The 23,640-nt window shown below is 46.2% G+C and overlaps 1 protein-coding gene across 2 annotated transcripts in view; it reads left to right on the top strand.

Annotated features, from left to right (window-relative positions):
• The window catches only part of Tak1 (TGF-beta activated kinase 1), a 56,635-nt gene extending 33,461 nt beyond the window's left edge, over positions 1-23,174 (top strand). For both annotated transcript variants that reach the window (XM_089565099.1, XM_089565100.1), the window contains exons 10-16: positions 2,407-2,528; positions 6,910-7,105; positions 8,391-8,594; positions 13,134-13,195; positions 16,927-17,042; positions 17,899-17,986; positions 19,986-23,174. In XM_089565099.1, the coding sequence (XP_089421225.1) occupies positions 2,407-2,528; positions 6,910-7,105; positions 8,391-8,594; positions 13,134-13,195; positions 16,927-17,042; positions 17,899-17,986; positions 19,986-20,144 (947 nt within the window). In that variant the 3' untranslated portion in view covers positions 20,145-23,174. The remainder of the gene's footprint in view (positions 1-2,406; positions 2,529-6,909; positions 7,106-8,390; positions 8,595-13,133; positions 13,196-16,926; positions 17,043-17,898; positions 17,987-19,985) is intronic.
• The last annotated feature ends 466 nt before the right edge of the window (positions 23,175-23,640 follow it).

The following is a 23,640-nucleotide window of genomic DNA, read 5'->3' as shown; positions in this document are numbered from 1 at the left end:
TAGGTGCAGTCGTGTTTAGAGTGCTCTGAGGACTACAGGCTGCAAGTGGTATCAGGAATGACTATGGCATGATCTTGTAATTTAACCCTGAAATGCCCACCATGTCAGAAGGGATACAGAGCGCAAAAACGGGAATAATTTTCATTTCTGCTCACACCACGACATGAATTGCCAGCGTGCTTGAAGTAATGCACATCTCCAACATATTTATACTCCGAAGTGAGCTGCGAGATGTGCAAAGACCACCGAAGGATAAATTCATGCAAAAGCTAGCCCTTAGGGTGGAACAGACTGAAAGTTCTGTGATCGTTGGGCTGTATTCACAGATGATGGAGCAGTCTTAAATTTTGCGCTTGATTTATTCAATGCGCCTGTACATTGCACAGAGTTTTGTGGTCCTTCAACGTCATTAAAATATCACAATTATTAGCTGAATTCATTTATGCTGTAGATATTTTTGTCTTAACAAAGCCCCCAGCTTTTTTTTTCTTGAATTTCTGAAATGACGGGGCCATTGGCGATGTAATCCGGGAAGTTCATAATTTCTGTTCAATGTTTTCAAGCCTGGGCATCATAGGTTTAACTGCGCTGGTGCCCAGCATATTTCAAATTACTGGGCTTGGTTTGCAAATGTGGCTCGGGAACGTTTATTCACGGCGAATGTCTTGCTCGTAAGTTGTTTAGGGTCACATGTGTTGTTCATTTTTGATCTTGGAGTTGTTTTGCGTCACTGTGACAACACTGGTGCAAATGTGGTCGCTCCAAATTCAAACTTATGCATAATGGGATGATGGGATGCAGGAAGTCAAGGAAGTTTTGTCTAGCTTGTGGGAGCATCTGGCACCACTAGTCTAAAACTTTCTAATCTGAAGAGGCACCTGTAGGTGGCCTGAAACAGATTTTTTCTTTTGAGAAATTTAGTGTGAATAATGTCACCCGAGATGTTTCCGATTCTTTAATTCTGATGATGCAGTGAATATTCTTGCATCGTCTTGCATCGAGAACGTCTTTTTCGTTCGAAATTGCAGTGCTTAGCCAAATTGACCCTGTGCTTTATTATGTCCGAACTCTATGCCCTGCTGCCTTGTAATAGGCCCCGCGCCTAGTCAAGCTACTCTGAAGTAGCTTTTTGCCTAGGGGCCTTTTTCTCTTTTAGAGAAATAAAGAATATGTGTATGTACGTATGTATGTATCAGTGTTGAAATGGCAGTATATTCTCAAGCAGGAAAAAGAATACGGTCTTTGACTGTGTGGCGGTTAATTTTAGACTTCCCTTGTTTCTGTGCACTTCTGCAGCCTTCTCAGCTTCCTTTTGATGTGGATTTGCATTGAGCGTGATGTGGACTGTACAGGAGACTGCTCTTTGGCATGGTGCGGTAGCGCTGAAAACAAGTCCAGCAGAGTCTGAATGCTAGCCCCATCTAGGGACAATACAGGCGACATCCTTGGGTACTTGTTGTTTATTTGTGGCGCTGATACTTACTGCAGGGCCTACCTAGCCATAGAGTTTCTTACTATTACCTAGAGGGAAAGCTGGCAGCCCGTCTATGGGAGTTTGCATGGCGACCCCTCGAGACCACTTCAGCCACCATGGGCGCTCAAAGCATCATGGGGCGGTGAGCTACTTGTTGCGGAACTGCAACTTTTGGCCAAAAAATAATAGAAAAATAAAGCTGTTTGATAACTACAAACGTCCTAGCATTGAATATCTTGTCTAATGATTGCAACAAACGAGCAGAAAAGCATTTAAGTGCAAAGTTTGCCCAAAATAAGAGACGACTCGCTCTCCTATTGGCCAAGTAATGAACACTATAAAAACTAATATTTCGTAATTAACAGGCGCATTTTTAAAAGTAAATACGTTTTTAAAAAAAATGTTGTTGCTTAGATACTTCAAGAAGTTTTTTAATGGTATTTCGGAAAAGTGAAACCTTTTATTGGTGTCGTGTGTCTATGCGTTTTTACTACTATGGTTTTTGAACACTGCGTTCGCGCGAAAGTCGTCTGCGCACACACAAACAGCGTTTTTGGAATGAAACATCTTAGTAATGACACTCCGTGTTCCCGAAAAACTACGACTGTGCCGCAACAAGTAGCTCACCGCCCCATGATGCTTTGAGCGTCCATGGTGGCTGAAGGGCAGCGCCGCCAGCTTTCCCTCTAGGTAATAGTAAGAAACTCTATGTACCTAGCTGACCGTTTTCCTTTTTTTTTAGTTATTCTTAGCGCCACTTCAAAGTGCACCAGGCTGCCTCTTACGAAGGGGGTTTGGGCTCATCACCTGCAGTTTTGCAGTTTTTTTTCTCTGGAATTCACAGCAAAGAGGTTTGTGTGTAGCTCCGTTCTGGTTCCCTCTGTGTGCACATCCTGGAGCTCTGCGGTGATGCCCTTTCTCTCTCTGTGCAGTGGTGCCGGGTGATGACTGGAGTGAACCAGGTGGCATGGGCACTGCTGACCCCTCCTGGGGATCCCAGAGGCAGGCCACCTCCCTCATTGTGGCCCCAACGGGGGCTACAGCCACCACCATGGTGACGTGTTGCCTCATTAACACCTAATTGAACGTGCAATGTCTCTGTACCCACCGCAGTGGCTCAGGGCTTACGGTGTTCGGCTGCAGAGGTTGCTGGATCAAATCGCAGCCGCATTTTCAGTGGAGTCCAAACACAGATAAGCTCATGTGCTGTGCGTTGTTGGTGCATGGTAAAGCTCCCCAAGTGGTTGCAATGAATCTGGAGCCCTCCACTGCGCTGTCCCTCGTACCCCACGTACAGCTTTGGGAAGTTAAACTCCACATGAGATACTAAGTTGTCATCTAAAGTGCATACCGAGAACGTCTTTTTCGAACCCCTTCCATCTGTGCTTAGCTACCCTCAAGCAAGCACGTGTGTGACACTTTTTGCTTGAGTACCCTACCTGGTGTGTGGGTGCCAGTTTGTTTCATTGGTTCTTCGCAGTTAATCATGGCTCACTGGTCTCTCCGGCTTGAATTTTTGAATACAGTAGAGCCCCGTTATAATAAACTCGGTTATAATAAAAACTCAGATATAGTAAAGTGTACCTGCAGTTTCAATTCACCTTCCGTAGACAGCCGCTCATTTTTTAATTTTTTTTTTTCGGTTATAGTAAAGATTTTTTATAATTGCGGACTGCTTCACTGCATAGTGGCAGGCAGTGAAGTGGAAATCAGGCAGTCTTGGAAGCTCTGGGTGCATTATTCCGGTCGCCAATATCTCATGCAGTGCAGTTTTTAGCACGTTTGGAGTGCCTCGCGGTCCATGACATGCGTCATGGCATGACTCGTGACATTGACAAGCCAAGAACTCTGCTCACTCAGCTAACAGCTGCTGAATGTGGCTTTAAGGCGTAAGCCTTTCATGGCTCATGAGTGGCGTGGACGGAAGTTGTAGACGGAAGTAGTGGTCACGGAACTTGTCTGCACGAGCTGTCAGTGAACAGTTTATAAGCAGCATATATATAATGAAATAAAAAGGCAAACATTAAAAAATGAACAAATAAGAACAAAAATGAAAAATGAGTTGAAAAATGGAGGGAGAAAGAGCAGAGAGAAAGGCTCTCGCATTTCCGCTCTTAAGCAGACTGAAGTGCAATCCTGTAATTTTTAGAACTAGTGCTCAGGAAGAATTTTTTTCGCACCCATTCATGCAATGCGGCAATCGCAAGGTGCAGCAAACGGGCACTTTTCCACTATAAGACATGAAACCGCACACACAAAAAAATGAAATTACTACGGTATTTGCACTTTCATACGTCCTTTCGCTGGTGTTCTCCACTGCAAATACATGAGGGGAGGCATCTGACAGAGGCACTCAGGATTTTGGTCTCATCGCTGTCCATATTAGCAGGACAAAAATACGTGGTTCCCAATGAGCTCCGTACATTTTTAGCCTGTTTATTGTCTGGACCACGAGTTTCCATATTAATGACACGCAAGTACATTGGAAAATTTTGCTCCGTAAAAAAAGTTGTCCGTAATTTATGTCGTCCGTATTAACGGGGGTCATATTAACGAGGCACAACTGTACAGCAGTTTGACGAGGTTTCTTCTCGGCATGTTCAGTTCCCTGGGTGATTAGCAGTTGGTAGTAAAAGGTAGGCTTTGGTTTTATTTTGCGGAAACTATCAAGATAGTGTACCTGCCAACTGGATAAACTGAAAATAGTCGGCGAATGGGGTAAATGTAAAAAATCAGGGAAAGGGTAGAGAGGACCACACCAGATCTGTGTCTGCCACAGAAATGAACTTTGTCCCGGCTACCATCACACGACTCTGCGCTTAGTCTAGCCTGAGTGCAGCGTCAGAGAGGCTGTTCCTTTGCTTCCATTCGCTAGCACCGCCAGAGCCATCACAGAGCCTGAGATCTATAGCTAAGGAGAAGCAGGTGGTGGGAACCTGACTTGGCACGGCACCAGAAGCAGACAGCATCGACATCAGATGAGCACTGCCTAAAGCCATACGGTACAATGTACAGAGTGAAGTGGCTCTTGCTGGAAATTTATGCTCTAGCAGCAAGCTTAGCATTGGCTGGCTTTTATTTATGAGAGCCATCCATCCCCTGGAACAAAGTCTTCATTCATTCGTGTCTAACTGCATTTGGTGTGTCGGTAACGTGTATTTGTTGAGAACATTCAGTTTAAGGTGAAAGTCTTATACAGTGTACTCGTTAAATGGAGCCTCAAGGGATCGGGAAAATATGTTCCGTTTATCAGGAGTTTTTTTACATGGAGAATGGGTTCAGCATTGTGCAAACAGCTTCCGCGGTCCCGACACGACAGGCGGGCGCGCAGTTAGCGGTCTCCGCAGAAGTGGATCCTGAAATTTGGGTAATAAGGAGTAGAACAGTAAACAGTGAATGATTTTTTTTCCTCGTAGTTTACAGGAATATTAAAAAAAGAAGCCAATAGACCTCTTACTCTTCTGCCAGTAGGATAGTGGGAACTGTCATTCAATGGCTACTGAAAAATGACTTTATACTTGCTTGTTTTAGCTCTGCCGCTTTTTAGTGAGTGCCGTCACCTATACTATACAGGCTGTGGAGGAACAGTCCGGAGCCTTCTTCTCGCTGGAAGAAGCTCTCCTTACTCAGCTGAATGAGAGGGTCTTCAGGATCGTATTCCTTTAGAATTTCGGGGCGCCGTTTTGCTCGCCAGTCTCCACATGCCGCCTCGTCGGCAGCGGCAGCTTCCCCTGAAATGCACGGAACACTAGACCATTCCTGTCTTTAAACCTAGTCTGCCACCCTTCGCTGCATGAAAAGCCCTCAATGCCGAGCTGAATAACGAATTCTCCTGCTTTCACACGAATGAGCGGTCCGCTGATGGGGATGTTTTCGCTGTGGGCCCTCTGCAGCCAAAGCACGAGGCACTTCTCCAGAGCTTCGTGGTTAGCCACTCATAGCCTTTTTCGCTGGGGACCAAAGCGTGACGTTTCGAAAGCCTCCCACAGCTTGTCCTTGTCTTGGAGGATTCTCGTCTGGCTGCTCTTTGGGACAGCGTATTTTGTCGCAAGTGACCCTCTCGAAGTCGATGATGATTTCAATCTTCTTTCCCAGCGGAAGCGCATTGTGCTGTCGTTTCTGCGCTGCTATCGTGCACTGACTTCGTGACGATACGTCACATACAACACCGAACAAAGGCTCTGAGGCTTAGGCCTAACCGAACACATAAATGCAAGCACACTGCAGCAGCAGGCAAGCGACGCGGGCGATGTGTGTGGGAAAACTGGAAACCGCTGGAGACAAACAGGAACCAGGAGGTCGGGTAATAAAGGAAGAGGGGGAGGGGGGGTGATGCATACTGCAATGGCGCTGCGCTTGCCCAACTAGTTTTGGTTTCTAGTGTGTTTTCGGTTCCGTTTACGCGATGGTCGAAAAATCGTGGTTCCGATTAATGAGATTTTTTTTTACATTGCCTTAATAGAAAACCATCCAACTCCGATGGGTTTGTTTCGTTTAAGCGTCTGTTCCGTTTAACCAATTTCCATTTATTGAGATTCTGCTGTATGGCCCATTAGCAGCGAAACCTGCCGTCATTGCCGGCATCCAGAAGTGGTCAAGAAAACCCCCAGTGAGTCATAATCAAAGAGAAAGAAAAAATTTCCTCTGAAGGTGCGGGGAATTGAACAAAGGACCTTCAGATAAGCTGCAGAATCGCATTGCCTCTTACCAAATAAAAGTCAATCTTTGTTGTGTTTGCATTGCCTTACAACTGTATGCTAATGAGTAGGTGTGCTGTCAGAAAGGAAGGAAAGAGTAAAAATGAAGAAATCAATGCTTTCGCCCTCAAAGCACATTTAAGTACCCTCCTTAATTTTTGAACTGTTTGACGGGGCCAGGAGGTTGTTGTGTTCATGTTTGGTCTATTAGGGTACAAATCAGCCTGTGCGGCCGTCATCTCCCTGGGACGCTCGCAATGTGTCCTAGCTTTGTGTCTCTGCCATGAATTCTCCCACCTTTGCAGCTGGCAGGAAATGTGCCGGGTGCCAGTGCGAGGGTTGAAAAAAAAACAAGGAAGTTGCCAGGGGACATGCATTGTGCCACACTGGTGTCAACTTGCTTGTTGGATCATTGCATGCCCTGAAAGCTGCACAGACCAGTCTTCTTTCTTTCTGCAGCTTTTAGAGGCCATATTTTTGGGATATCTGAATTTCATCGGGAAACACACGGCACCTATTGAGCAGTGTGAAAATGTGCAACTTAACCAGCATTTCGAGTTATGCGATTTCGAATTTATGTGAGTTTACCATGTTGTTTAGGGCATGTCAATCTGCAACCCTTTATTACTAAAGGCCTTGGTGAACTGTACCCTTCTCTGAGAAGCACCGTTGTGCCGAGAGTGCTAAAACGTTAAGTGAAGCGCTTTCTTGAGTGTGCTGCTTGCTCCAATCGTGCAGGGACACAGGACCAGCGAAGGGTATCCGCCACAGATGAGCGCTCCGGCTTCCCTTTCGGGCAGCATTGAGGACCTGCCACGCCAGACAACGGAGCTGTCACTTCTGGACGGAGCCTGTGGTCCGACGGAAGCTCGGCGGGTCTCCCAGCCTACGGCCAATGCCGGCATGCGTGGGCAGGACCCTGCATGGACCCCAGGTGGGGGTTGACCCATTTGTTGGTTGCCGAACCCTGATTAACCCTGGTTAAGTGGTAACCTTAAGGCCACCACGTTTTGGCAGCCAAAGTAGGGGGTGCGTTCATTATTCACGAAAGTACAGTAGGGGCAAAAGCTCCACATGACAGCAGCTCTGAGCAGAGCATGAGCAAAACGACCTGATGTTAACGTGATCATATAGCCTGTTGTGAAATGTCTGACAGTTTGGAGCAACCATGTTTTTGGGGGCAGTGTTGAAATCATTAGTCTATTTTGAGTTTTGTATCTTCCTCCTGCTGACATGAGCACATATTAGTGCCATCTGCCCTGAAATGCCTCTCTTGGCAGTCTGTCATCTGCCACACAAATGCTCAGCGACCAAAAAAACATTGGGAATGCATTTATTGCATGAAGCAAAAATGAACACGTTTTGACAGACAAAATGTTACGTGCGCTGCTTATGTGAGTAAATATGATAAAGCAGCTACCTGTTTGTTTTAGCAGCTTCATATGTTCCTTAATGCTTTGCATGCAGTATTTATTCAGGTAAGGTTGGATTTAAACTTTTTTTATTTTAAGCATTCAATTAGAATTCAATTTGAGCTTAGCCTACAAGTTGGGGCAAGGTAGCCAAGAAAGCTTTTAGTAGTTGGTTAGTGGATTTGGTGCACAAGCTCCTCCAAGTACTCTCAGTCTTTAATTGACAGTTGTTAGTGGCAGTGCTCACACTGTGCTCACAGTGGGTGCCTGTCATATTTGCTAGAAAGGGGTCTTTTCGTGTGCCAGTGGGAGGCAGCACTGTCAAGCGATCACCTGGAAGATCAACATAGACGGATCAACTGGGCCTGTATCGTCCCATCAGTTGCAGGGGCCCTGGACTAGAGACTCTACCCACCAAGTTCGCTACAACCACTATAGGGCTGTAGCAATGTTTCATTCATTCATTCATTCTCTTATGGATCCAGCATTAAGCCTACATTCAGAAGACAGGATAGGAAATGAGTGTGGGCGATTGTTCCTTGTGGGGCAACAGCACAGAAAAAAGAATAGTTGAGGAAGTTCCTGTGGTCTACACTTGTTTAGTATCTTGTTCCGATCTGCAGATATTTCATTTGCTTAGACACTATGCATTGTGAGGGCAGTGTGTGCAGTGACGTGTTGCAACAAACTGGAGCCGTTGAAAGTCTCCACTGTGTTTTGTCTTTTGTTTTGTTTCACCCTCATGCATCATTTCGCTTTGTGCATGCCCCTGTCACAACGCTCGCTGCAACTGCGGCCTCTCTGCAGGACACCGCCGTGCAGGCTCGGCAGGCTCCCAGCAGCTGACCGTCGGAGGCAGTGGAGACCAGCACACACCTGCACAGCAGCTGCTGCTGCCCAAGTGGCCCCCCAGCAGTGGAAACAGCGCCTCCCATGCACGGCCCCACCCCAGGTTCCCCCTGCCACTGCGGCCAGACCCATCACGGAAGACCTCCTGGCCCGCCACACCAGGTGACTCACCTGTGGGATAAACATAGAAAACCTAGGACGGGAAACCTTAGCTCTTTGGCGTGGCACAACAGTTTCCTTAGCTTCAGACATGGCAGTTGTGCGAAACACACACACACAAGACAGGTTACGGGACGAGCGCAACTGCCATGTCTGAAATAATGAACCAACTGGCCCGACAACATGTTCTATTTTTCCTGAGCTCTTTGGCATTTCACAACAGTTTCCTCAGCTCTTTGGCATGGCACAACAATTTCCTTAGCTCTTTGGCATGGCACAACAGTTTCCTTAGCTTTTGGAGTGGCACAACAGTTTCCTTAGCTCTTTAGCATGGCACAACAGTTTCCTTAGCTATTTGGCATGGCACAACAGTTTCCTTAGCTCCTTGGCATTGCACAACAGTTTCCTTAGCTTTTTGGCGTGGCACAACAGTTTCCTTTGCTCTTTGGTGTGGTACAAGTTTCCTTGGCTCTTTGGCGTGGCACAAGTTTCCTTTGCTATTTGGCGTGGTACAACAGTTTCCTTAGCTCTTTGGCGTGGCACAAGTTTCCTTGGCTATTTGGCGTGGTACAACAGTTTCCTTAGCTCTTTGGCGTGGCACAACAGTTTCCTTAGCTCTTTGGCGTGGCACAACAGTTTCCTTAGCTCCTTGGCATGGTACAATAGTTTCCTTAGCTCCTTGGCATGGCACAATAGTTTCCTTAGCTCCTTGGCATGGCACTACAGTTTCCTTAGCTCTTTGGCATGGCACAACAGCTTTCTTAGCTCTCTGACATGGCACAACAGTTTCCTTAGCTTTTTGGCATTGCACAACAGTTTCCTTAGCTCTTTGGCATGGCACAACAGTTTCCTTAGCTCCTTGGCATGGTACAACAGTTTCCTTAGCTCTTTGACATGGCACAACAGTTTCCTTAGCTCTTTGGCATAGCACAACAGTTTCCTTAGCTCCTTGGCATGGCACAACAGTTTCCTTAGCTCCTTGGCATGGCACAACAGTTTCCTTAGCTCTTTGACATGGCACAACAGTTTCCTTAGCTCTTTGGCATGGCACAACAGTTTCCTTAGCTCCTTGGCATGGCACGACAGTTTCCTTAGCTCTTTGGCATGGCACAACAGTTTCCTTAGCTCCTTGGCATGGCACAACAGTTTCCTTAGCTCCTTGGCATGGCACAACAGTTTCCTTAGCTCTTTGACATGGCACAACAGTTTCCTTAGCTCTTTGGCATGGCACAACAGTTTCCTTAGCTCTTTGGCATAACACAACAGTTTCCTTAGCTCCTTGGCATGGCACAACAGTTTCCTTAGCTCCTTGGCATGGCACATCAGTTTGCTTAGCTCTTTGGCATGGCACGACAGTTTCCTTAGCTCTTTGCCATGGCACAACAGTTTCCTTAGCTCCTTGGCATGGCACAACAGTTTCCTTAGCTCCTTGGCATGGCACAACAGTTTCCTTAGCTCTTTGACATGGCACAACAGTTTCCTTAGCTCTTTGGCATGGCACAACAGTTTCCTTAGCTCTTTGGCATAACACAACAGTTTCCTTAGCTCCTTGGCATGGCACAACAGTTTCCTTAGCTCCTTGGCATGGCACCACAGTTTCCTTAGCTCCTTGGCATGGCACAACAGTTTCCTTAGTCTTTGGCATGGCACAACAGTTTCCTTAGCTCCTTGGCATGGCACAACAGTTTCCTTAGCTCTTTGGCATGGCACAACAGTTTCCTTAGCTCCTTGGCATGGCACAAGTTTCCTTAGCTCTTTGACATGGCACAACAGTTTCCTTATCTCTTTAACATGGCACAACAGTTTCCTTAGCTCCTTGGCATGGCACAACAGTTTCCTTAGCTCCTTGGCATGGCACAACAGTTTCCTTATCTCTTTGACATGGCACAACAGTTTCCTTAGCTCCTTGGCATGGCACAACAGTTTTCTTAGCTCTTTGGCATGGCACAACAGTTTCCTTAGCTCCTTGGCATAGCACAACAGTTTCCTTAGCTCCTTGGCATGGCACAACAGTTTCCTTAGCTCCTTGGCATGGCACAACAGTTTCCTTAGCTCTTTGACATGGCACAACAGTTTCCTTAGCTCCTTGGCATGGCACAACAGTTTCCTTAGCTCCTTGGCATGGCACAACAGTTTCCTTAGCTCTTTGGCATAGCACAACAGTTTCCTTAGCTCCTTGGCATGGCACAACAGTTTCCTTAGTTCCTTGGCATGGCACAACAGTTTCCTTAGCTCTTTGACATGGCACAACAGTTTCCTTAGCTCATTGGCGTGGCACAACAGTTTCATTAGCTGTTTGGCATTGCACAACAGTTTTCTTGGCAATTCAAGCAGCTTGGAAGCGGTCTTGTAACACCACTGTTTTGCTGATTGCAGGCTTTTGTTGATGATGGATGGACGGACAGACAGGTAGGGGGGCAGGCGGGCTGGTTGATAAGTTTATCAGAGACAGGCAAATGGCTGGGCGTGCAGGCTGGTTGGAGGCCGGCAGATGCGTGCTATTGAAATTTTGACTGACAAAAAAAATCAGTCGAAATATTTTTCCCGCGTAATAACCCCTCCCCCCAAATTGATGTCAGCCTTTCTGGAAAGGAATTGGGTTTATTATGTGAGTAAATACAGCAGGTGATTCCATATATATAGGACAACTCTCCTATTTTCATCGCACATTTTAAAAAATCAAAAAGCCCACTTGCTGCAATGTACGGCAGTATTTATATTGCGAAACGTGCACAATACAGATTGTGCATGAAATATAGAGAAACCTGTTAAAGGACCATAGACAATGTGTCCTCTTCTTTCTAATGATGCGTTAGACATAATACAGTAGAACCCCATTCATACGTTTTTCACCGGACCGGGAAAAAAAAACGTAACAGCCGGGAAAACGCAACAGTGAGGAAAGCACCGAAAATTAATGAAAACAGTGCAGCTTTGACTTGAAACAATTTATTTCCGCGAATTGGACTTTAAACAATCGAGAATGGTGGATTGCAGTTTCTTTCGCTTGCTGGAAAGAACAATGCGTTTCTCAATAGCAAAATCCACATTGCTGTCAGCGTCGCTTTGCGGTGCGGCCACACCGCACGCAGCAGTGCTGTGCAGTTCACGCGCTCACTGCAGTCCACGCTGAAGCGACGTTGTGCACAGCGTCAAGCACTGAAATGTTCGTAGGCTGCTCGCCGCGCTGCTCCGCGTAGGCCGCCGCCCTGACTGCCTGTCGACTGCGTTTAGTACGTCCAGCTTTTCCTCAAGGGGAAGCGCCTTCCGCTTACGCAACGCTATCACGCCATCAAAGCATGATAAAGATGTTGTGACTGAGAGAAGGATGAAAAGGAAATTACAAGGGCCTGCCTACTGGCTCCAGCCAAGCCACCACCGCTGTCACTTGCAGATAGAGGAGAGGTGAAAGATAAGAGGAAAGAGAAAAAGAAAAGAAAAGACGCGCGTCCCAACAACTGCGCCCGCCAAAGCGGAGGCTGGCTGAGAAAAACAGATAAGCGACCGCAGCGGTGCGCCTCCTTGCCACCACCTCCCACGATAAAGGTCACAGCATTTGGCGTTTGCGAGGCAGATAGCCATCTAGTGGCGGCCTCTCCAACTCGCGTGCGGCTTCTTGCAGCCAGTTCCGTAGCCAAGCCTGGCCAAGACTCGTCAAAAATCAAAATGGCAGTTGGCGCGCATTGCCCGGGCGGGTTCGGGGAGCCCGGTTGCGACGTGTATCATGCGGGATCGTTCCCTCGGCTACGACGTAACAGCGGGGTTCCCAATACATTGGATCCTATGGAAGCTATGCCGGGACCCGAAGAAAACGACGTAACAGCCGGGAAAACGCAGCAGTGAGGAACGTAACAGCGGGGTTCTACTGTATACGGAATACCGCATGCTGTTTGCCTAAGACCATTACATAAATTGATATTGAATGCTGTTCCGGTTTCATCAACCAAGCAATGGCTCTGATGTGTGGTTGATCTTTAGTTCACGTGAGGCATGAGAAACTTGCAATATAAACGTTGATATTTTATTTAAACACTTAAACCAGCCTGCTTCAAGAGCTGGAGCGACACCAAACGATGTATCAGCAGTTATGCTGTAATTTTCGGGCCTCGTGTGAGCTAGCAATCAACTACACTTCATAGCAAAACTGAAGCAGTGGCACAAGTAATTCAATTATAAATTATTCAGCAGTCATTGGCGAATATCATGCTGTGATCCATGTATTCTAATGCCTAAAGTATTGTTTGAAAGAAGAAAACACTCAGCTAAATTTAGGTGTCTTTAGTTCTTCAAGGTGTGAAAACTGAGAGCGGCATGCCACTGAGGATCCAATAACGTAGTGGTGCTATTAAAACGACTCAGTTGCATGCATGCCTGTAAGAGGGGCGTGGCCTCATCAGACACTTGTGTGCCTCTTACCTCAGTTGTGGTGGTTGACTATCCAGAAAAGGAAATTTCGGAAATTTGAGAGAGGATAAAGGCAAGTGCTGGTTAGCCCTGAAGAACAAGAATGCTAGCGGTACTTTTGCCACTGTGTTTCTGCAGACTGCCCGCAGGAGGTGGACCTGGGTCTCAACGCCCACCTGCTCATCGACCCTTCCCTGCAGGTAGGCCTCCCCTCTCTGCATGACTGGAGATGAAACGTGGCGGCTTCTATGAGTTGTTAATTGGGGTTGGTCTTTTCGGTTTAAACCGAGAAACACCGACTGTAGTAAACCGAAAATGATTTTTTGAAATTCAGTTTGAACCAAAAACGGACAGTAGTTCCGTCATTCGTGCATGTCATACCCAGCTGGCTTTTAAGTACCGGTTATAGTAGGCCACAGGAGTAAATTAGGGGTGCTGGAACCAGGAGCATGATATAGATGTTGGTGTCCTCTGAATTTGGTACCATGGCTGTGAGCGTTTAGCCAGTGATCCGCGCTCTCAGACACGCCGTTGCAGATAGGGGAGCTCCAACTCCCACGTTAAGCACTGTCGGATTGCTTATAGCGCCGTCTTCTCAGACTTGTCATCGGCTTAGGGCCGTCGCTTGGTTAAGTAGTGTTTTCCATGGCATCTAAGGGCACCTAAAACTCTCTGAACTCTAACAAGCAACCATCAACGCAAAACTATGCCTAAAGTGTACTAAAGTCCTCAGTTTTCCGGCGGTTAAGCAGCAGTAACAGCACTGCTGTCAGCACATCCCGCTTGGCTCAAAGTGGAACCAGAGGATGACAGCCAAGCTTTTAGAGTTAGACTTACCTCCACTTATTTTTTTCTCTCAAGGCACAATCAGTTAAGTTTGACATTTTTACTTTTTGTTACAACTGTACGACTTTGTTCCGCAAGGATAGCCCTAATACGCTCATTTGTATGTTAATTATTGCTATGTGAGCTTCTTGTACCAAAAAAAAGAGCAACACAAATGCTGCATAACTTTTTATCGCAGAAGAACATCGTATATTTCACTGATAAAAACTGAAATGTCTTGCACAGTACACAATATTCGCCGAAAAAAGAAACTAAACTTGCAATGTGAAATAAACACCGAAAAAAGTACGCCAAAATTTACATAAGTAAAGACCGAAAAGCCGAACCCCTGTTTATAAAGCTACTTGACATTGCGCCAACTTTTGTCGTCTTGGATGGGCATTGTCATAGAGCAAGTCCTCCCATATTGACTAATACAGTAGCTCACCAATTTTTCAGGCTGCAGTAATTCGGACTTGCACAACATTTCAGGCATCGTCGAGGAATCGTCAAGCACCTCGTAGGAACATATACATATTCACGGCCAATACTACGCGATAGCATAATATTGGTGATATTAATATTGACAATATTAGCGTAATATTGGGATAGCGTAATAGCCGTGTGCCTCATAAAAGCCAGTGTTGGCGTGACTGAAAACTCGGGACTGTTTGATTACAAGGGGCTCCCATAGATGGCGCCAGCTACAGCAGTGGCGTATCGGAAGCGCTGGGCCCTCGGGTTTCGAGTCAGACACACTACCACTACGCCATACGTAGACAGATTCGTACGGCTTGCTTAAAGTGGGGCTTTATGTCGCGTGGTCTCTCGCATAATGATTGGGATTGTGAAAGAGGTAGCACTGTCCATGAACAAGAGGAACCGCTGTTCCGTCATGCCCATAAAGGTGCAGTGAAGAGGAATCTGAACTCGTCTTTTCGCCACAGGAACTCGATCTACACGTTCCAAGCATTCTTAGAAACTTCGTATTATTGCCCTGTGCGGCTGATTTCCCTAATTTAAATCAGATTCATGTCCGGCTCCTGCCTTGTCGTTTTTTAATTCCCCGCATACGGTGGGAGGAGTCGACCACCGCATGGAGTGCCTTTCAGGCAGTTGCGTGGCGACTTTGCTTTCGCTTTTATTTTGTTTCTGTTAGGTTTCCGTGAATAAATAGGTCTAGTCACAGACTGCATAGCTGCAAATTAGGCCCACGGAAATAAAAATTTGCGTGGACTTTTTGCTTTCGCCGATCACTACGTATCACTCCGCCGATGGCAGAGCAGCAAGCCGCCATGGGACTGATTGAAAGGTTGGTCGACTGCTCCCATAGTTTGCGGGGAATTTAAAAAAAAAAGGCGGGAGCCCGACGTTAATCCGATCTAAATTAGGGAAATCGGCCACACAGGGCAATAATTTGAAGTTTCTATGAATGCTCGGAATGTGTAGATCGAGTTCCAGCGGTAAAAATACGAGTTCAGATTCCTCTTCAGTGCACCTTTAAAGGTGGAGCTTAAGTGTCCCCCAGTTCTTTGAACTGTCTGGAGTTTGATTTTTTGGAAACGATGCCAGGAATGCTGTGTGGAGTCAGAAAGTTTGATTTTTCAGTTTGACTGAAACGCAAATGACCAACGCTGCCACAGATAGCTAGCTGTTCGCAATCTTTGTCAGCGTGAAAGGCACCACCTTTCATTGAATTAAATGGATTGACTTGGATAGGGCAGCGAGGGGCTCGTATCACGGTGCACTATAGTAGGATACAACTTAAAAAAACAGCAGTTGCTAACACTGGGCCACGATCCGTGGCATCCTGTACTACTCCGCTGGCTGATCGCAGCAGTAAACGAAACCAGCTTTTTATTGACTGACTATATTAAACAAGCCAAGTATCAAAATTCTGTAGCTTGTAAATTTTTTCTTGTGATGAGCTTCTTGTTTAGGCAACAGGAAAAGTTATAACCGCGGACTATTTTTTTTGTCGTGGAAGAATTCTGTGCGACAGTCCCGAATGCGGACGGAGCTCCACTGCAGACTTGGGTTGTATCTGACTGTAGCACACGATTGGTTCGTGGCATGTTTGAAGCATGACCCTCAATTGCGTCCCTCATTTTGGTATTGCTGGCACGAGGTGTGGTGCAGACAAGTCCGCTGCGAACTTAACAAAAGCGCGACTCTGGCTCAAATGCAGACTGATATTGTTGCTTGCAGGCAACAATATAGTAAATATTAGTATAGTAAATAACTAAATTAGCAGTTTCTTAAGCAGTATTTTTGTAATACGTTTTTTTTTTAAAAAAGCTCCATGGATTTTCAGAGTCTTCAGTTATTCTGACAACTTATCAGGTCCGTTGGGTTAAAAAATTGTTTGGCGACTTATTTAGTCTGGGGTTTCTTTAACTGCAGAAGTTGGGCAGATTGCAGCATGAATGAGTGCAAATTCAAAGGCATGGAGAAGCACATGTCCTTGACTGTCTCTTGTCTCTATCTTAGCACTACTTTCACCTGTATGCATTGTTTTTCCTGGGAAGTTCGGTTTTTCAGCCTTAACTGCATTGCGAAGCTTCCTTTTGAGATCTGGCTATCTGCTGCAAGAAGTCTATCTGCTGCAAGAAGTTTTCTGGAGTTCGGTAACCTGTGAGCATTTGCAAGCTGCTCATGTGAGACAACACACACGGTGTTGATATGCGAGCCAAATTCTTTTTGCATACTGTTTGCACTCGTCTAGCACCTGAATGCATTCTCCAAGGCACTCTGGGTGACGAAACCTGCCAATTTTCGAGCGTACTTTAAATCATAGACACACACTTTATTTACCTTACCTATGACGACTGGGTCATTCCAGTTGTCTGGTTTCACTGCTAGCCATTGACGCCCCCCGGACATGATGGCCTACCAAACTGCATTTCCAGCCAACACTTGGGGTAGGGCTTTGAGGAGGGGAACAGGGGGTATAATGTGTGAATAACGGAAAGCAGCTGTGAACAAAAAACAAATGGTACTCAGCTTCGCTCAAGGGACATCATGCAGTGACAGTGCGGGTGCTCCTTATGATGCAACATTTATGTGGCTGCATTGCCTGCCGCCTGTGCTCTCCCCGATGGTGCAGCCCCTGAGCCCCATTGCCAGCTGTGCGGAGTCCATGCGCATCTTTGAGGACCACCGCTGCCTGGCCCAGTGGTACTTCAAGCTCCAGTCCGAGATCTGCCTGCTCAACCAGCGGAGGTGCGTCGCTGCATCCCCCTTCCCCTGCTGCTTTGACATTAACTCACTGCTCTTCATCCTGTTGCTCACACTCGTTTTTACAAGAGCACCGGGCGGTTCAATTTTCTGTGCACGTTGTGGTGGGCAAGCCTGTGATGTAAGTGGCACAGATCTAGTTTGTGGGGGTCAGGCACTTTGGTTTGACTGGTGCCTGGTTTTGTTTGACTGGAGTTGCTCTGTATGTTTCAGTATTTTTGCGAGATGCGCACTTTTGTGGTGGTGACAGTGGGGGAATGGAGGCTTGTCACGAAGGGCAGGCACAGAAATTGCTGGCTGGTTCCTATGGAGGATGATGCAACCCCAAGCGTTTGGCCAAGGAGTGCTTGTACATTCAGCTCCATTTGTTGTTCTCACCACATGGCTTTCTAAAAAAAAGCTTGCCCTGTTGCTACCTCCGAGTAGGGTTCTCCGAGTAGTGGGTGGAGGTCTATTTCACGTGGAAACTGTGGAATTCCTCTTCCAATGGCTGCGTGATAGTGCCCTCCTCAGTTGGCTGCAGCACATGTCGTTCCTGCAGTAGTGAAGTAACAACCACACGTGTCTGACCATCGGCAAGCTGTCCAGGACGAGAGAGAGGCTTTTCTTTTTGCCTGCACTCCCCCCCTCTAACCAGTGGGCACTAGAACTACCTTGGACGTCCTGTGGACGTCCGCAAGACGTCCATACGAGTTTTAATGTCTATTAGGTTCATGGGTACATGGGTAAATGTGGGACATTTAGTGTCTGTCGTGTGACTGAACCTTTTAAATTCTGGCCTCATTTATTGGGGCCACCCTTTAAGTGACCATGTGGTGTGGTGCTTTGTGTGGTGACGCAGCAAGGAGCTTGACAAGGAGCTGGAACTCCCCGTGTGTGAGCCGCGGCGGACATACTACGATGAAGCCGAGCAGCTCGAACAGGAGACGGTACGCACATCTTCTTTTCTCTCGCTTTCAGCTGGAAACACTGTGATGGAGTCGTGGAATGTCAAATTTTTGCTTGAGAGCTATAGGGAGTATGCGCTGACGTCATATTGGCGGCCATTTTCTGGTGCATGTAGCACTGTGGAAGGCTGCTAGCTTATCTAATCAGCTTTTTCGCCACCTGCTCCAGTTTACACAGCTGAAGCTGCGCACTGTACCACAAAATGGCTCCTGTGACGTCGCATGAATACCTTGGATAGCGTACCTGTGTATAAAATGGAATAGTTTCAAGAAGTTCAAATACAGGTATTCATAGTTTATTTACAAGTAAAATTATTTTTTATTTACAAACCATTGGCAGTGAAAAGTTTATTTATTATGCAGCAGATATCTTATTTCATGGAATATTTGTCTGTGAAAAAAAAATAGTATCATTTTCTTACTCAAGTGATTACAAAGCGAATAAGCTCACTGAGTCCACACTCAATATAAAGGAAAATGGTGGAGTAGTCGTCCTAAATTTTTGTTTCCATGTATTCTTTAAATTGTTGTGTAAGGCACTGGTTAACATGAGTGCTGGTTAACCTCAAAGTTCAGTTAAAATAGCTGAAATAAAATTTTGTCAAACTCACGCAGAAGCAAAATTTAGTCACTGGAAGAGCAGCAACTTTGAAAGACCTTTCTAGAAGTCTGTGTGCTGTTTCAAAACCAATCACAGTGTAGCAGAGGTTGCAAAAAAAAAAAAAAACAGGCACCAAAAACTACTTAGGCTGCTGTATCTTCCGTGGCACTGTTGGCAAATGTGTGATAAAGCTTCAACCGCAGCGTAAACGCTTGCAGCACCACCACCAGTCATTTGTGCAGCAAGGCAAAGCCTGCTGTCTGTCATTTGAGTCATTTGACTCGCCCATTGTTTGACATTTTGAGTTTTAAATAGTCTTTTGCTTCTCATGGAAGCACATGCAGATGTCAGGAGTTCTGAACACGGCTAAGTTTAACAAAGGTACTAAGGAACTGACCGCTGGTTGCCACACCTGCGCAGAGCGACATTCAGCAACTTTTATTTTTGCAGTGGTCAGTGTGCAGTCGGTAGTGGCGCCCTCTGCATGCAGAGGCACAAGTGGAGGAAACGTTAGTTTGTGTTGTTCTGCACAGAGGGCAGCACTCCCCTTTGCACCTCGTTTGTCGATCATGTTACGCCAACAACGCCTCAGAACTGGGAAACATGCCTTTAACAGCTCTCGCTGTAAAAAAAAAAAAGCTCAAGTTAACCCTCTTTTATTTGGTTGGCTGCAATTTGCACCTCGTGTGTCCTCATTTGTTGTGGTTGTTGCACCTCGTTTGTTGACGTTACGCCATCAACGCCTCAGAACTGGGAAGCATGCCTTTAACAGCTCTCGCTGTTAAAAAGAAAATAAAAGGCCCAAGTTAACCCTTTTTTATTTGGTTGGCTGCAATTTGCACCTCGTGTGTCCTCATTTGTTGTGGTTGTTGCACCTCGTTTGTCTATCGCGTTACGCCAACAATGCCTCAGAACTGGGAAACATGCCTTCAACAGCTCTCGCTGTTAAAAAGAAAATAAAAGGCTCAAGTTAACCATTTTTTATTTGGTTGGCTGCAATTTGCACCTCGTTTGTCCTCATTTGTTGTGGTTGTTGCACCTCGTTTGTTGAGGTTATGCCAACAACGCCTCAGAACTGGGAAACATGCCTTCAACAGCTCTTGCTGTAAAAAAAAAAAGAAAAAAGGCTCAAGTTAACCCTTTTTTATTTGGTTGGCTGCAATTCGCACCTCGTTTGTCCTCATTTGTTGTGGTTGTTGCACCTCATTTGTCTATCGCGTTACGCCAACAACGCCTCAGAACTGGGAAACATGCCTTTAACAGCTCTTGCTGTAAAAAAAAAGCTCAAGTTAACCCTTTTCTATTTGGTTGGCTACGGTGTTGCGGCCTGTGGGTAATGGAACACTGTCCCCAACTAACAGATGCGAACAAACACTGCAGGAGCAGCTGAAGATGCTGCGTGAGAGCCTGAAGCAGCAGCTGCAGCTCCTGAAGAAGCAGCAGCATCCAGCGCACAGTCAGCACGGCAGTCAACCAGGCAGCCAGTCGGGCAGTGGCAGCGGGAACGAGGACTGGGTCATGGTCTCCATGCCTCGATAGCACATTCCACCAGCTGCTCTGATGCTGCGAGAGACTGTCACGTTTCACTGTCAGTGTCCTGTTGTGGTCTTATGATATCATGGCCTGAAAGCGAGAATGATGGCCCCACAGGTTGTTCTTTGCAAGTGCTTGGACACTAATGCCAGTTTTGTTTTTTCTTTCCCACATACATTTGCTGTATTTTTCGGACTGCAGTCAAAACCTGGTGATTTATTGATTGATTGATTGATTGTAAAACCTGGTGATTGATGTATTGACTGATTGATTGATTGCGAAAATTATTGAGCCTATATTTATGCTCCCTTGGGGACGCCCATCAGATTGGGCTGTGGTAGACTGAAGGGAGCATGGCTGGCGTGTCATTTTCAAAGGCCAATGCATCCTGAAAATGTAAAGACAAAAGTGGTTTTCTCTTGCATAGTCCGTGGGCAATATATTGACATCCTTCTAAAATGAAACCATATGCAGGCCTTGTTGTAACGATGAGAGATAACGTATTTACATGTAGATAATGCGACCACGAATGTAATGTCGCGTGCGACTTTGAGACTTTGCGAAAATGAAAAAAAAAAAATGCCATTATAACGTTCTTCCTTCCACACTTCCCTCCTTTTAGTTTTTATTATAGTTCTGTTTTTACTGTGGATACACTGTGCATAATTCAGCGAGCTCCATGTACAGAATAGTACAACGTTTGTGTGGTATGTACTGTGTGGTATGTACAGTGGCATTGGACTCTCATCCTACTTTGTTGGACTTTGTTTTCGGTGATAGGAAATTCTCCTTGTCTCATCAAAATGCCTGTGAACAAGCCTGTGAAGAGGCATTTAGGAACCAGGCATGCGAGATGCAAATTTGTGTGGTATGCAACCAGGGAAGGTGCATTCAAGGCGGCAGTCAGCTTGGGCGTACACATAAAAAAAGGAATTGATGTCACCAACCCGTCTGCAGTTTGATGCCTCTCATAGAAAACTAGGTGCTTCCGCAGTCTTCCTGACTGCGTTCTCATCTTTTATTCTTTGAAATCACTTTGCTGGGGGCCAAAGCCTTCGCTTAAAATGATCACCTTTGGGAGTCTTAAAGGGACAGTGAGGAGAGCTCTATTAATATTTTTTTTATTGCAAAATCTGATAGTTTGGCATTTCATGGCTTTGTTGCCACTTGGCCGGCAGCAAAAGATGCATTTCTAAGAAATTTGGATTCGAAGTTGAAAAAGTTTTTCCCGCTGCTGATTCAAACTTGGGACTCTCTTATGACGACATAGAACTAAGTGACGTGACACATGACGTAACGCAGACTCCGTGATTTCTGGCCGCTAGCAGTGCGGCCTAGCAGGAGCCGAAATATAAGCTACCATCGGCCGCACGTTGAAGGCATCTATCGGCTATTGCGGTCATCACTACCTTCGCTTCGTTTACGTTTGCACCGGCGTTTTGCCGGCGATGCAATGCATCCTGTTCCCAAAGTCATCAACGAAGTTCTCGTAAATAGACACCTTTAGCATACCGTGTACCGTGGTACCGTTAACGTAGCACCAGGAGCCCGCCTACTGCCAGTGAGCAGGCGCTGATTGGTCCCGATGGTGCAGGCGCATGCGTTGCTGCCGGGTATGTGGCGCCATCTGGCGACATCAAGGAGATTTGCGCGTGCTCATTGGCTGCGCGCGGGCTCCCGGTACTCAGGTACCGGTAATGGGAACACGGTATGCTAAATGTGTCTAATAACTCCGGCCTGCATTTCAGCGACCTCCGCCCCACGGAGCGTCAAGTAGTTGGAAGTTGACAGGCACAACCGGGAACGCTTCACCGGGCGAGCGTACGAAGACTCAAGGTGCTCTTTACACTGCAAACTGCCTTGTATTACCACCGAAAATCGTGCCGTCATAGTTTTTCATCGACCGTGGCGATCATCTGACCAACCTTAACAGGCTCCTTCAAAAATTAACTAGCATTTGGAGCGGCACTTGGAGTTCCTCTGCTGTTCCTTGCTTGTAAATCGAGGCGCGTCAAAAACGAAGCCACGCGGGCATGCAGAGCGCATAGACGCAAAGCGCCATGATATACCGAAACTGATCTGGCTGCCTATGGTGCCGCTAAGTATTGATTTTCTTCGCTTACAACATTCAGGTTGTCTTTGGTCGGTCTTCCTTGTGTGATAAAAGTGCACTATTGGTTTCAAAACAAAACTTACTTCAGTATTCAACCGCGCAACCTTCGTTTGTCAGCCTCAGTGATTCGTGGATTCTCGCGTCTCAGTGTTGCTAGAACCAACGGTTCTAGCAACACTGTCTGGTCCTATGACGTCATCACGCTTGTACTTGCGAGTTTGTCCTGTGGCAGCGATACCTGTGTTTTGGTTCTTGCTCTTTTCTACGTTACCAGAGCTTTGTTGTCAGTATGAGTGGCGTTTTTGTAATCAGGAGCTGGCATTCTCTCGATGCAAGCCAACTTCAATTTCTCCTCGGTGTCCCTTTAAAAGGTGGGCGAAATCATGCTACTAGTTCATTTCCCTGGGAAATAGAGGTGCTAAACTGTTCATCTGTGACAACCTAGCCAGGCCTTGTTTGGCATTTTTCACACATCTGTTGCACCATGGAGTGCACCAAGCTGCCGTTGTTTGCCAGTTAAGAGCACTGCATGTTGTGTGGGGGGGAAGCAAGTGCATCATTGTTGCCATACAGCTGTACAATAAACACCCCCGAAATTTGTGTAGTACAAATTAAGTGATAAGCCCATATATATATATATAGATTGTATACATAGTATATATGTTGCAACCACTGGTGTGTGTGACCTATGTTGTTGAGAGGCACACTTCACCAGCGTTCTTTGGCTTCTGTGAAGTCTTGCACTAGATACTCTCCACATGTATTCCATTGGACGTGGGCATCGCACAGAGCATTGTTTTGTGGTCAGTGTGCTTGCTGTCAGCATTGACTGTTGTTTCCATTGCAAGCTATACTTTATTGATCATTAAACTATCTTGAGGATGTCTCCACTGGCTGTAATTAATAAAAGCATGCTGTCCAGATATGTGTGGTGAGTCTTGGGCCCTGCCCGTTTTCATTTTCATGGTAGTGCTGAGTGGGAGGTGGTATCCAGTGCACACATGAGGCTGAGAGAGAAGACAAAAGTAAATGTGCGAAAAAAATTGAGCATCAGTGTACAAGCACCACCTTGTTTGGCCATCTTGTCGTGAATACAGTTGGCGTTACGGCGTTAGGAACAGTTAGAAATACAATCCATGAAGCACAGTGATGAATGTCTGTTTTTGTATATGATTGATTCCTCTCTTAACTCGTGCTATAACTCATCTCCACGAGGCATGTATGCTATGAAGCACCAAAAGAAAATGGCCATCATGTGGCGTACGTGAATGTCTGAATGTGTCTGCTGTGCATGCCAAATGTCTGCATGTCATAGTGCAACTGTAGTGTTGGTGCCCTCTTTGACGGCATTGTTGTACGACATGGTACAGGGCCTTTGCTTCAGCCTAT

Source organism: Amblyomma mixtum, chromosome 10 (genome assembly GCF_055824585.1).
Source record: "Amblyomma mixtum isolate Tamu chromosome 10, ASM5582458v1, whole genome shotgun sequence".
Taxonomy (NCBI): domain Eukaryota; kingdom Metazoa; phylum Arthropoda; class Arachnida; order Ixodida; family Ixodidae; genus Amblyomma; species Amblyomma mixtum.
Note: the sequence above shows the minus strand (reverse complement) of the source record. Positions and strands in the feature narration are given on the sequence as shown.